The sequence below is a fragment of the Dryas octopetala genome, chromosome 2 (assembly GCF_963921425.1).
Source record: "Dryas octopetala chromosome 2, drDryOcto1.1, whole genome shotgun sequence".
Taxonomy (NCBI): domain Eukaryota; kingdom Viridiplantae; phylum Streptophyta; class Magnoliopsida; order Rosales; family Rosaceae; genus Dryas; species Dryas octopetala.
Window position 1 is genome coordinate 19,660,489 of NC_141367.1, and position 14,379 is coordinate 19,674,867.

The window sequence follows — 14,379 nt, forward strand, 5'->3', positions numbered from 1 at the left end:
ACCCTAAACGTGTCAATAAACCGTAAAGGTGTCAAATGGGCCTGGCTGGCAGGAGCATGGTACATAAATGACATAATTAAAAGGGGATGACACAATACAAACACGAAAAAGGTCGGTCCGGAATGAGCACGCCCCAAGTAAGTGGGCTGGGCTGAGATGAAGCTTTTAATCCTTCAAACACGACACAAGCACGAGCACGAACACGAAATGGTCATGAACTTGGTACAACTAATTTATTATTATTTTTTTCCCTTTTTAACAAGAAAAAAATGTTAATGTTTAATTATAAGTACTTTGTTAAGGGATTGAGAGAATATGTTTCACAGTTGTATATAAAAACGCTCTTATGAAACCATACCATTTGAGGACTTAATTGAGGTAGCCAAGGGTCAATTTGTTTTATTAGGATAATCTAGTTGTACTTTTGTGTTTCTAGTAAAATTAGCGGTTTTGGTCTCTACTTAATTCTCTTCCATATAAAATTGTAGACGCTAAATTGTAAACCCTAAACGTGTCGATAAACTCTAAACACAATAAAAATACCAAGAGGATAATACGTTATTCTCAATACACAACAACAAAGAACTTCAATTTATGAAAGAAAAACACTGCCACATTCCTAATTTTTATTTTTAGTTTGTAGGTGTTACATGCTTCATAAAAAATAGGACTTCAATTTATGAAAGAAAAACACTGCCACATTCCTAATTTTTATTTTTATTTTTTGGGTATTACAGGCTTCACAAAAAATAGGACTTCAATTTATGAAAGAAAAACGCTGCCACATTCCTAATTTTTATTTTTATTTTTTGGGTGTTACTGGCTTCACCAAAAATAGGATTGCCTAAAATGTCCTTCATTCAACAAAACAATCACATTAAAACACCTAATAAATAGGCTTATTCGCGTCAATGCCCCCTGAAAGTAACTTCGATTTTTAATTTGCCCCTTGAAACTTTATTTCTTCCACTTTGCCCCTCAAACTTTACAAAATACTATATTTCATTAAGTCTGTCTATGAGTCCGTCAAAAAAGCATACGTGGCGCTTATGTGGAAGGGGCAATAAACTGTCACGTCAGCTTATTTGACGGAGCTTGTAACGGACTTAACGGAATATGATATTTTGTAAAGTTCGGGGGGGGGGGGTAAAGTGGGAGGAATGAAGTTTCAAAGGGTAAATTGAAAATCGAAGTTACTTTCAGGGGGCATTGACATGAATAAGCCTAATAAATAAGGGTATAGTCATAAAATACAACTATTAAAATAAAATTAAAAAATACACTTCACTACCTTAAAACGTGAAGAAAGCGGTAGGAAGTCATAAAACAATGAGAACAAAATAAATAAATAAATAACAGTAAAATTATCAATTGACACGTGCATAACGCATGCTAAGAGGCTAGTTATTCATAATACACAACAAAGGAGAACTTCAATTTATGAAAGAAAAACACTGCCACATTCCTAATTTTTATTTTTATTTTTTGGGTGATACAGGCTTCACTAAAAATAGGATTGCCTATAACGCCCTTCATTCAACAAAATAGTCACATTAAAACAACCTAATAAATAAGGGTATAGTTGTAAAATACAACTATTAAAATAAATTCTAAAAAAAATTACACCACACTATCTTAAAACATGGAGAGAGTGGTAGGAAGTTCTAAAACAATGAGAACAAATTTTTTTTTTAAAAAAAAAACACAGTACAAATACTAATTGACACATGCGTAGAGCGTGCTAAAAGGCTAGTTATTCATAATACACAACAATAGAGAACTTCAATTTATGAAAGAAAAACATTGTCACATTCCTAATTTTTATTTTTATTTTTTGGATGTTACATGCTTCATCGAAAATAGGATTGCCTAAAATGTCTTTAACTCAAAACAATCACATTAAAACAACCTAATAAATAAGGGTATATATGTAAAATAAAACTATTAATTTTTTTTTTAAAGACACCCACTACCTTAAAACTTGGAGAGAGTGGTAGGAAGTTATAGAACAATGATAAAAAAAAAAAAAACACAGTAAAAATACCAATTGAGACGTGCAGAGCCCCTGCTAAGAGACTAGTTATTCATAATCAAGGTTCAAAATATCGGCCGTGGGAATATTATCAAGACTCCAAAATAAGAAAATATCGATAAAAATATCAATATCAGCCGCCATCCACAAATACAACATATATTGGCTTCAAAACACATAAGTTTTAAACGAAACTTTAGTAAATGTTAAATCAATCATCAATGAATTTATGAAACATATAAGTGTCATAAATTAAGGTCTATATAATAAAGTATATGATATGTAGGGGATATAATGCACATTAGTTTCAAGTTTAAAAAGTAAAATTGAATTATAATAGATAATTAATTAATGCATAACTTCATTGATACTTGAGCTTATTGTAGTAAAAACCATTTCCATATACATTTTTTTATTTATTATTAGAATGTTATCCCTATTAAATTAGAATGTAAAATTGAGAGATTATTTTTTTGGCCAAAGTAAAATTAACATTTTTAACTAAAAAAAAATTCTAAAAAAAAACTAGTAAATTTAGAGCCCAAACTCTTAATATTATTTTAAACCCAATATTTGTGATAAAAATTTGAGCCCAAACCCACTAATAAAAAACATATTATAAGGCCCAACACCCATTAATCAATTAATGAGATCAGAAGCCCAAACCTTTGTTTTTTTGGTCAAAAGGAAGCCCAAACCTGACACCCATAAACTGGTATAACTTGTTTTGCCCATTCAAACAAACAGAGAAAAAAGTCAGTCGTTCTCTGTGACTTCAGCAACTCCATGTCTCAAGAAGGAAATTCAATTTTTTCCTCTAAATTTCGGTACAATATCAGGGGGGGATTTCCAATATTTATCGAAAACATCGTCGATGTTAAAGAATGGGTGAAGATTTTGCTTCAACCCCCTTATCGGTACTGCCGAACTCCAAAAAGCGGCATTTCGGAATGTCGGTCAATACTTTGAACACTTTTCATAATACACAACAATATAGAACTTCAATTTATGAAAGAAAAACACGGCCACATTCTTAATTTTTATTTTTATTTTTTGGGTATTGAAAATCAGAATCCCTGTCTAGGTTGGCAATTCAGAAGATGATGTGTAACATTCCAAGGTTTTAAATAAGAGGTATGAAATTGAAATTAACCTTTGCCACATTAATATTTAACGAATTATTTAATGGTCATACTAACATACGGTAGTATGACATTGCAACAAATTAAAAAGATAAAATATAATATTGTAAAATTTTAAACAATAGACATAAAAATAAAATTTTAAGTAAACTTAAAATACTGAATTAAAATTAACTATTATTCATAATACACCTCAACTAAAACATTGCCACATTCCTAATTATTATTTTTATTTTTTGGGTTTTGAAAATCAGAAACCCTGTGTCTTCTAGGTTGGCAATTCAGAAACTGAACTAAACAGCTAATACAACTGATAATTCTTCTTCATATCTGGTTTCAAAGTTTCAAGGCCAAGTCCAGCTTAGGATCTGAATTTCCGTTCCCATTGCCATTGTTTTGCGGGATAGGGTTGTCCAACAGACTAAGAAACGGCTTGGTGCCATCACTGTCACCCTCCTCCATCATCATGAAACGCTCCGTTTCATGTGGAGATGGTGTCGAAAAATGTGAGGATAACCCAACCACTCCCGAGTTGTGAGTTGGCATTGAAGGAAGGCGTGGTTGAGGATATGGAGGTTGCACTGAAACACCAGGAAAAGGGTTACTTTGTGGGCGGGGTTGGATCAGCGGCAACGAGAAATGGGAGGTGAAAAATGGCTGATTCGGGTGGTACAGGAATGTTGCTGGTGGGGTTGTTGGCAGAGGAAAAGTAGCAGTACTACTACCGGGTCGGGTCAGGGCCGGTGGGAAGGCCGGGTTTCTTAGGCGGTGCTGCTGTGTCAGCTGCCTAAATCTTGAGGCTTCTTCTTCCATCATGTGACACTCTATGTGTGTTATCAGGGCTTGGGTGCTCATGAACACACGGTCACATATTCGGCATGCAATTCGTGATCCACCAAATGAGGGCAGTGCTGGTGACGGTGTCGGTGGCCTGATCAGTTGTGGTGTTGTATGGTTTGGACCACGAGTATTTCCATGCCTTGTGTTCCAGCCATAGGCCGACATGGTTGAATCAAAATCCTAGTTGGTAATGAAAGGGTTTAGGGTTTTTTTCTCGGTTCTCTGCGGCGACTAGAGAAAATAAGTGTGCTTATAGCGGTACGAAGTAAGGGAATTTATAGGAGTTGATTTGGTGAGTGAATTTAGTGACTATGTCATTGTCGTTTCGAAATTAATGTACACTCATTTGATGTCGCATGTAATTTATTTACAGTTCCCGTAATATATATATATATATATATATTGGTGTCTATGCAGAAAGTTAATGCATTCTTCAACAAAGCTTTGACTCATTTGATGCCAATGAATTTTATTATTAAAACAAAACCCAATTGTAAGGCTAGTGAAGGAAGGTTAATGAATGAAAAAGAAATGAGTATTTAGAAAAGATGATAGTGTTTTGATTGAGAAATCTAAGGGCCTGGATAAAGGCTTGAATTGCTAGATTTCAAATTAAAGAAAATGCAGAAAATGAGAATAAAATAATAAAAATTGGTTAATTTCCAAAGTAATATACTTGTAATTAAACCATTTTCCTCTGGATCTCATTATATTTCTTTTCTTCATATTTGGTAGCTTATTCAAATTCTCTTCTTTTTAGTGATATTCATCATTGTTTTTTTGGAAATATTTTTAAGAACCCTTCCATATATATCCTCTACTACTAATTTTTCAATATAGGAGCAGGTATTTTTCTGTTTATGTACAATTTGTATTTAATGTGTTGCCACATATGTATATATGTGTATCCTCTTCTCTCTGTACTGCCAGCCTCTTTCAAATTGTGATTAATATATAGAATCTGGGCACAGGATATCATTCCATGTATGAAAACAAAGACTGATTTGTCATCATTAAACATTTATTAAGGAGTTAAATTTACAGGATGGCGGCTTAATATTAACAACTAAGATTACTGGTTTTTGGAAATTAGTTTTATATAAATAATTATTAACTCATATTCTAGATAATCACTAGCACACCTAAAGCAATGTAATAAACTTGAATTAATGCTGTGAAGTAAGTTTATCTGGCAGGACATGCATTTGGTGAGCCTAGCACTGTTGTTATCCGACGTGAAAGAGGACTTGTCATTTAGTGTACAGCGCTGCCAAAGTTGGTAAAACTGTTGTCTTATTCAAAATGGTTAGCAGAGCATTAAGTGCTAGCTTCTTCCAAGTTCCGAGGTGTTTCCTTAATTGAAATTAATTTAACCATTTTATAATGTTTAGCAGCTAAGCAAGGAATGTACAGGAATTGCAACTAAATCTGAGGGCGTCAAAAATGTGATTGGTCCCAAAAGATGAACTGCTAGCTGGATTTTGAGCACATACATATTGCATATTCACACCAAGAATGTAAACCAATTTGGTTTTACTATATTAGCCATTTAATCTGAGGAATAATTTATTGCAATGCAAATATATACTGTAATGTTTTGGAGGGAAAAAACTTCGCCCCGCAGTTTTTTTTTTTTTTTTTTTATTTGGATCCTCTCCTTCTATTTTTTGTGAAGTGTGTAGATATATATAACATGGAATATACATACAGGTGTATAACAAGGTCCACAAATGTGGTATGTATAACTATGGCTACAATACAGTCGGCCGGTCCGAGGATTTAGGTGGCCCTGGGAGAGAAAAAAATTTGAGGCCCTTTGCCCATTTAATAACTAAAATTAATTGACCAAAAAATCAATAAGCAATTTCTAACTTGATACCCATCAATTTAGTAAGAGAAATTAAAAAAATAGAACTGATTTGAATTAATTGAAAATTTTTAAGTAGACAAAAGCTGGAGTCAGTTTTAAAGATAACTAATACATGTAGCAAGGTTTAGGCTGCAAGTAGCAAGCTTCTTGGCAATCTATATTCCAAATTCTCTGCCAACAAACCTTTGTTACCAAATTAAAGAGCTTTATTACTCCTCGATATTAATTAAAGGAGGCAAAGTGTAAAGAAACTAAGAGGAATAGTCAAATGGATAAAGGAGGCCCTGCACTGTGAGACTGAGAGTGATGAAGAGGAATGAATAGTCAACAAGGAATAGTTAGAAAATAAAGATAATTAGAGGAATAGTCAATAGATGAAGGAGGCCTACACTAAAAGTAGAAATAGTAAAAAAGTTTTTTTTTTTTTTTAATTAAAATGTCCAACTTAGAAGTTAGAGGCCCTTTGGGTGGGTGGGCCCAAGGCAGTCGCCTAGCTCGCCTACCTCAGGGCCGGCCCTGCAGCTTTTATATAGACTTGCATTATCTTCCGAATGGTCTTTTTTTGGCATTACCTTCCAATATGCCACCTTATCGAACTATCAACACAGTTCTTCTCAAAAGCAATTACCACTAGTCTAGAAAAAGGTTGATTTGGCCAATTTACTTGAGATTAAAGCTAATCACAAGTGAAACATGAATGACTGCTAAACCAATCACAGCAAGGTACTGCAGCAACTCTTTCCAATTTCAGGCCCAAAGCCACGTTTTAAAACTTGGGCCCGAATATCCATTTAGATCATTCAGATTGCAATATGAAAACTACTTGCACACAACAGGATTGAATACACCACCTCTCTAGTATCCCTCATGCGACCAGCTATTGTGAAAGATGCTTTGTACATGTAATAAATTCTCTCGGGCAAGGAGGAAACAAACACACATAGAGCATAAGAAGCCCAAAAAGACGCATTTTAAGCAAAATTCTTATTTTCCTGGAAAAGAAAATTCATGATTACAGCTACCGGTAGGCAGTATCTCAAATATATAGACAATTCCCTGAAGTGAGATAATTAATATCTTTCTTGGGTGAGTCTGCGGCGCATTATAACGGCAAGAATCCATGAAGATTGGTAAAAGTGGGGGTTGTTCTAAGTAGAAACTTCATTAAGCTTTTCAACTGTGAATGAACCCAACAATGGATACACATATACAGAGTAACTGTTATAAAACCATTATAGTGCTGACATCTTTGACACAGAGATACTACAAAAGCAACCTTTGACACAAGCATTTTATCGGATAGATCAGACTTTATTTCCTCTTTCCCGTGCCAATTGAAAGGAGCTCAAAGCTTCTAAGTGTGTCATCACGACCGCCTCTTGTGGCTGCAGTAGTGCGGGTGAACGATGTTTTGGAATCATACCCAGGTTGAATTCTTTGGGTAGTGGACAAGCGACCGCTACTTGAGACCAGCCGGCTTGACCGATTATCACTAGGCTCACCAGAGGAGCTTGGCCGGCTGCTTGATATGACAGGCCTCTTTGAGGTACTGCCATTTCTTGATGAACTACGAGCCCTTTCTGAATCAGGTTGCTGCAAGAAAATGTGCAACCGCATTAGGCTTCCCATTAAGGAAATAATATGCATTTAAATTATTTGAAAACAAAATACAAGACCCCAAAATAGTTTGCAAACAATAGGCATGAGAATGTTGGCAACACTCACCACATCTTTGGACGATGGCACATCATCAGTCGATCTATGTCTGGAGTGATCATGGGAACCATGCCCAGAACCATTCCTTCTAGAAAATGCCTCAACTGCACCCGAGAATCTATCTCGAAACTCTTGTCCCACTGCTAAAAACATGCATAACAGAGTATATTAATGTTAAACGTTAAAAGCCTATGCACCTTTTCCATATCAAACAAAGAGTAAAACGAACTGTCGAAATCTTCATTCAATGAAACAAAGTACAACAGACACTCTGCTCTGTGAAGTTATTTAAACGGGAACACCAAAGTAAGCAAATAAAGCAAGTGCTTGAGAATCAAGATCCATGACCACATATGAAAGAAATTGTAAAAACCTATCAGCATACAAATGATTAAGGACCAATGCATTTCAAGCCTTGCTTGAATAAATAACATACCTGTAGGCCTTTCTACTCTTTCTGCAGATGGTCCAGGGGTTAAAGCTGGTTTCGCACTAGGCTGCTAGAAAAAAAAAAGACATTCAAATGAAATAAGAACCATGTATACACAAACATAAAAAATAAAATAAAAAATTCTTTTTTCTTTTTTCTTTTTTCACATAGAAAATCCCCAACAAATTAAATACTGACTCTTGCTCTAGAACTGGAGCCAATTTGTGGATACTTCAGTATAGTCCAATCAAATACATAGTCAAACTGATACCCTGCAACAATTACAATTAGTAGCCCAATTAGGTTTCTATATTTTTTAAGAGTTGTCAATTAGATTCATCATGAAGTTTGAAGAATAATGCATCTATGACATGACTTGAAAATTTGGGCTAAAAGAGCCTACAAACTTACCCTCTCGAATAAAGAGGTCCCGGAAAAGCCTCTTCAGGTAAGAATAATCTGGTTTATCTTCAAAACGTAATGATCGGCAATAATGGAAGTACGATGTGAATTCTGATGGATATGATTTGCAGAGAACCTGTATAGTAAAATATCAGTATTTAACATACCTTCAGAAAACAGTGTTAGAAACAATAATGCACAAATTGAAAGATTGCAGAAAAGGGCATTTGACTCATGATTCCATAACCAATCATTGCACAAGAGAAAGAGACGAGTGGAGGGAAAAGAGAAAGGAAAGATAGTCTCTTGTTTGGTTGAGAGGAAAAGTGGAGGGAGTGGAATCCACCTAGCCCATCATTACTTGAGAAGGATTATAGGATAAAAGGGAATCAATTGCTATGAGTTGTAGATTGTTAGTTTTACTATTTTACCTCAATAAGGTTTAGGTTTGGCAAATAAATAAAAAAAGATAAAAATCAGATGTAATTTCATAAGATTGTAATATTTGCATCCCTTTTACATAAAATTCCAAACAAGGGAGAGTGATACTCCTTTTCTCCCTTTGACGTATACCAAAAATGAGGGAGAAACCCACTCCTCCCCATCCTCCCCAGTTTCTATCCTTCCTACCCTATATTCGTACTTTCCTTCCATCGTCCTAAACATTATAAGAGTAAGCATCACTACACAGAAAGCAAGTGAAGATACCTCAATAGGAGTTAGCATCTTCTTTTCACTGATCTTATCATATTTCTGCTTTTTGGTACCTGCTTTCAAGCCCTGCCAAGGAAGGCTGAGACAGATAATCAAGTTAAAAGAGTGAAGGACCTTAAAGGTATAAATAAAAATGATACTGGTGAAGTAATTTAAGCATCTCGGACAAAAATTCAACCTCCCCCTGAGAAAATACATGAGCACATAACCAAGAGATTCCAGATCATCTCTTCTGCTTTGCTCTGCAAATAAAATTAGTATTACAATTAAATATATGCAAATATTGATAACTCCAGATATGGAAATGCTCGAAGACAAACACATCCTCAAACATCAACACCATTAAGTTTAAGTTGACTAACCAACGCCAAGGTGAGTGTTAACACTTGCATAACGAGCTGTTCCTGTCAGATTCTTGTTTTCCCTGTCAGAAATGCACAATGAGAAGTTTTTACTTTGACTATCAGAAGTTTATATAAATGCATGGAAATACAGCAAGGGTAACAGCATAATATAACATAAGAACAATAAGACGATTGGTAAGTTAATCGCCTGTAGTAACAATTTTTTAATATCTATTGGGACATGGTTTCAGCTCCTACTCATTCATTTATAATGATGCACATTTAAATGATAGATGTAGTCCCTGAATACAAGGACAAAACACAATTTGTAAGAAACTACGATAAAAGATTTATCCACTTTGACTATTTTTTGTCTCCAAGAAAATCAAAGGTTTCAACGGCATGTAGGCTGTACCATAAGAGCCAATATTTTAAACAAAAAATAACACCTCAAACAAGTTTTTTAAGTCTTCCTAACAATATATTTAGACAAAGTTACTGAGAAACTTACAATCTTCCACTTCTCCATTCAAAAATATAAATAACCAGCAAGAAAAAACAGCAATACCTGTACAACCACATTCCTCAAAGGTTTGTTTGCATTTTTAATATACCCACAAGTGGTCCAGACCAACAAGAGAGACGACACTCTTAGTTTGTAATTTTCTCTACTCTTCCTATCTTGCCACCTGGTTTACTCTCTTGTACATTTCTCGCACAGATTGCATAAAAAAGAAAAGAGTAGTATCTCACTCTAGCATAACAAAACAAAGGTAAAGCTAGTATCAAAGTTGTTACTACCCCCCACTCTTCATCCTCTTCAGCCCAATTCTTGTCTTGGCTGCCATTGTTGTTGACCTCATTGTTACTGTATTTTTTTCTTGGTGAGGGTTTGAAAATGAGAGACCATTGTTACTGTATTTTTTACAGAAAAATACTTTAAACATTTTGATCGATATTTACCAAAATTCAGGTCCGGAGTCTATTGAGAAATGTGGCTTTTTGCCTCAGATTCCCACCAATAAGAAATTTACCATCTCGGTATCATATCTCCAAGATGTCAACAACAGGGTCCCTTTGTGGGTGTCAGTAGAAACTCAAAATGTTGACCAAACAACATTTCGGGGTTTGTGGTAAAACAGACAGCTAAATGAATAATCACATAAGAATTCACCACAACTGCAAGACTACATTTTTTACCAGTTACATTATTTGGGGAGAGGGAAGCTGAACTTAGGACCTCCTCTTTAGAGAAGATGTGTGGCTACCAATTGGGCTATGTCCCAACACCAAAACTGCAAGGCTACCTTAGATAACATAAAGCTGAAATATTCAAGATGGTGTTCAACACCAACGGAACAGGATGTAGTAGATGCTAGGGAAGAGACAATAAACCAAAATTCTGCAGAAAATATTATATCTGATACCTGTATGGTATGTGCTTGTGCGTTTGAAGATCTCTATACTTTTTTGCAAGGCCATAATCAATGATATATACCTGTAGCAAAGACAAAATCAGCAAAGAAACCTTAAGCAATGCATGTTCCAAGGACATACTATGCAGTTAATTTAATGGTGCACTCAGTTTCATGGGAGCTTGGCAAGATGACTAAGGTATATAAAACTAATAACAAGACTACACAAGTTCCTATGTTTGAACCATCTGATATTGACCCGAAAAAATTTACATTATAAATTCAAATAATTGTTCAGATTTATCATTCCAAAAAACCATATTCTCAACTGATAAGGTTTATTTGCTAGTTTGGTTATTGCTTTTATTCTTAGGAAAGATGAAAAACGAGTAGTTCTTTTGCAGGATTTCACAGTCCTAGAAGCAATATAAAGTTCACCCACTTTTTCATGTAAAAATTACAAAACATTTTATTTAACTCCCTCTTACACTTTTGTATTTCAGATCATTAATAGCATTTTTTGCGGTATCAAAATTCAAGGGTGAATGACAGCAGGAGAACTTGAAAATATATACACCACCAAAATAATTATCATGCCCACAACAATCTTATATGGCCTGTTTTTCCCTTTTATTAGCTATTAAGATTATTTCTCATGAAATTCAGTCTCAAACATCCAAAATCTGATGGAGGTGACCACACAGAATCTTAAGACAGAAATGAAGGATTCACAATGCATATGCATTCATATGAAAAGATTTCAATTCATGCATGAAAACACAAAAGTGGGGACCATGCTTAGATACAAAAGCATATTAAAGACTAAAATACCTGATTAGCTTTACGTCCAAGACCCATTAAAAAGTTGTCAGGCTTTATATCACGGTGAAGAAATCCACGTGAGTGCATGTACTCGACTCTGTTTATCTATGTAAAATAATGGGGTAGCATAAGTATGGCAGCCATGTTAGCCACATAAACTTTCCTTAGAAATAATTTGATTACTTACTAATTGATCCGCAAGCATTAAAACTGTCTTCAAAGAGAACTTCCGATTGCAATAGTTGAACAGGTCTTCTAAACTTGGCCCAAGAAGGTCAATAACCATGACATTGTATTCACCCTCAACTCCAAACCATTTAAGATGGGGTACACCCGCTAAATGCATAAGAAAATACATAAATTTATTTTGGTGTTTAAAAGTAAATATTCACATCAATTCATGAAAAGAAAAAAAAGGAAACAAACTAAAGAGAAAACCCACTTCCTCCCTGAAGAAGCATGTACAACTTTGACTCGTAATGAAGCTGAGGGTGTTTCGTTTTCACAGATTCCTGAGAGAACAAAGAAAAAATATATGTTTAGATGGAAGTACTGAGTCTTGTGCAAACACCAACTGCACGGGAAAGGTGAACGTTAACTGCTAATAAGAACCATATAAACACATCTAGATTATAATAAAGGATACAAGATAACCATCACTTTTGCGTTCTTTAGAAAATCTATTAGTCAGGAACAAGGCACTCAAGGAAATCACGCAGTGAGGCCGAACTTGTTTCTTAACCTCAAAACTATTGTTTCTAATTGAATGTTCTTAACCTTAAAACTAAAACCGCACATCTCTGAACTAAAACCAAAGAAAATTCAATGCATACTCATAGAATAACCTTTCCTCTGGCTCCTTTTATCTTTTCACTATTTTGAATATCTGTCAACAACTTCTACCAGCAAGAATAACCTTCAGTGTTACCTCAAATGTAGCACTCAAGCAAATAAACTAAATTACTATCACAAACCTGAAAAGTTTGTCACTTTGTTTGAGATTTATGTAGTGCTATCACAAACCACTCAGAACATTAACGCTCCAGTCGCTATAAAGTGTATTTACAAATAGATGTTAATGTAGAAACTGGAAAAAGAAAAACTTAGCCAGATATTGTAATTTCATGAATTTTAAAAAATCTATTTATCTTTTACATGCATATTTATCTATAAGTAAATGTGGATATGCGAAATGCTAATGCAAGTCTATCAATGTGAAATTCAAATGAGAAAACTAAGTTAAAAAAAAAAAAATCATATCATTCAACACCATCCAAGAAAGTATTAAAATTTCCCTACAATATTTCAAATAAAACTAAGAATAATGAAGGTCCCAGACATACCAGCTTGACAGCCACCTCCTCTCCAGTCTGTACATTAATCCCTGAAACAAACCAAACCAACATCATTCTCAAGCACCCAAAACAAAGCCAACAGTTCATAGACAGTGAAAAAAGCAAGCAATGCTACTAGAATAACAAAATGTAGCTCCAAACCAAAAAATGGCCACATAAATTACATACCCAAATAAAGTTCTCCAAACGATCCACTACCGATCTTTCGTCCCAGCTTAAACTTTCCACCAATAACATGATCCATGATCTGAATCCCAAATCAAATACTATACAACAACCTCAAACCCCACTTCACCTTCTTAAATTACAACCAATCCTCCCTAGACTATGATCCAAATCTTTTTGCCCACTACTCAAATAGCTCATCGCCGATCCGACTCATACTCTATTCCACTGAAGATTTAAATTTTGCAATAATCTCAGATCCCTCAAATTCCAGCATGGATGGAATGATCCAAAATCCTTATTCTATCTATGAAGCTCGCAGAAAAAATGCTTGAAAAACAAAAAATAGTCTCAAAGATACAAAATTGATACAAGGTTTGAAAATCTAAAAGATGCCCACTAATCAGTGGAGCCAAGACAAAATTTTGGGGTCTTCAAAAAGGCAATTTTATCGGGAAATGAGGTCAATGACAAGAATGTGATGAAAGGGTTTCTTTGGTGGACAACTAGTTTCCATACAAAATGGAAAAGATTTCAGCTTGGGAAAAGAATGAATGGGACTCTTGAGTCGGAGAAGGAATCTAATCTATTGCTTGCTGCTTGCGATTTTCACAGGCAAAAACAGAAGAAAAAGATAAATTTTTATAGTAAAGAAGTGGGGTTAGGATTGGAGGCGATCTTTAGATCTGGGTTGAGGATAAGGGGTTAGGGTTTTCTGGGAAAGTTTGAATCTTTTGATTTTCTCAGGAAAATTTGGACGGTCTGAGAAAAGGAGTATTGGGTTGATAGAGGGGAAGATAAAACAAAGGAAAATGGATGAGAAAGTGGATGATCGATGTAAGGAAAACCTGGATGAGATGATATGATATGATATGATATTATTGGGTTTCTTTATTGCTTTTTAACTTATATTTAACTTTTTTATCCTGTATTTTGTTTTTATTTATATTTTAGTTTTTTAACAACTGAAAATAAAGAAAAAATAGAAATTGTTAATATGATGAGGCTGTGTGTGTGTCCATCGTCCAAGTGTCCAACTACTCTTGAGCTCTCCGTAGCCTGAAAGTCCACTTCAACAGGAAGACACAACTCACAAGAGACCTCTGTCTATGTGTGTGGGGCACCCTTTAAT

At 34.7% G+C, this 14,379-nt stretch overlaps 1 protein-coding gene across 4 annotated transcripts; it reads right to left on the reverse strand.

Moving 5' to 3' along the window:
- Positions 1-6,847: 6,847 nt before the first annotated feature.
- On the reverse strand, positions 6,848-14,113 carry LOC147293835 (casein kinase 1-like protein 10). Of its 4 annotated transcripts, none has more exons than XM_086230343.1 (14): positions 13,251-14,113; positions 13,071-13,111; positions 12,170-12,239; positions 11,915-12,063; positions 11,737-11,832; positions 10,918-10,988; positions 9,509-9,570; positions 9,325-9,388; positions 9,141-9,225; positions 8,442-8,568; positions 8,229-8,302; positions 8,037-8,097; positions 7,610-7,740; positions 6,848-7,477 (listed from the first exon to the last, which is right to left on the reverse strand). In XM_086230343.1, exons 1-14 carry the CDS (start codon positions 13,324-13,326, stop codon positions 7,196-7,198), a joined length of 1,389 nt encoding a protein of 462 aa, XP_086086469.1. In that variant the 5' UTR covers positions 13,327-14,113; the 3' UTR covers positions 6,848-7,195. The 4 variants fall into 4 exon arrangements, with proteins under 4 accessions (XP_086086469.1, XP_086086468.1, XP_086086467.1 ...); XM_086230342.1 differs by having other exon boundaries at positions 7,610-7,743; XM_086230341.1 differs by having other exon boundaries at positions 8,037-8,100.
- Positions 14,114-14,379: the final 266 nt, after the last annotated feature.

Bases quoted from the DNA above. Each gene is read 5' to 3' on its own strand.
- LOC147293835 (XM_086230340.1), bottom strand. From the start codon at position 13,326: ATGGATCATGTTATTGGTGGAAAGTTTAAGCTGGGACGAAAGATCGGT. The intron at 11,833-11,914 runs GTAAGTAATCAA...TATTTTACATAG, and splicing joins TAATGCTTGCGGATCAATTA to ATAAACAGAGTCGAGTACAT. The intron at 8,303-8,441 runs GTAAGTTTGTAG...TAATTGTTGCAG, and splicing joins GGACCTCTTTATTCGAGAGG to GGTATCAGTTTGACTATGTA.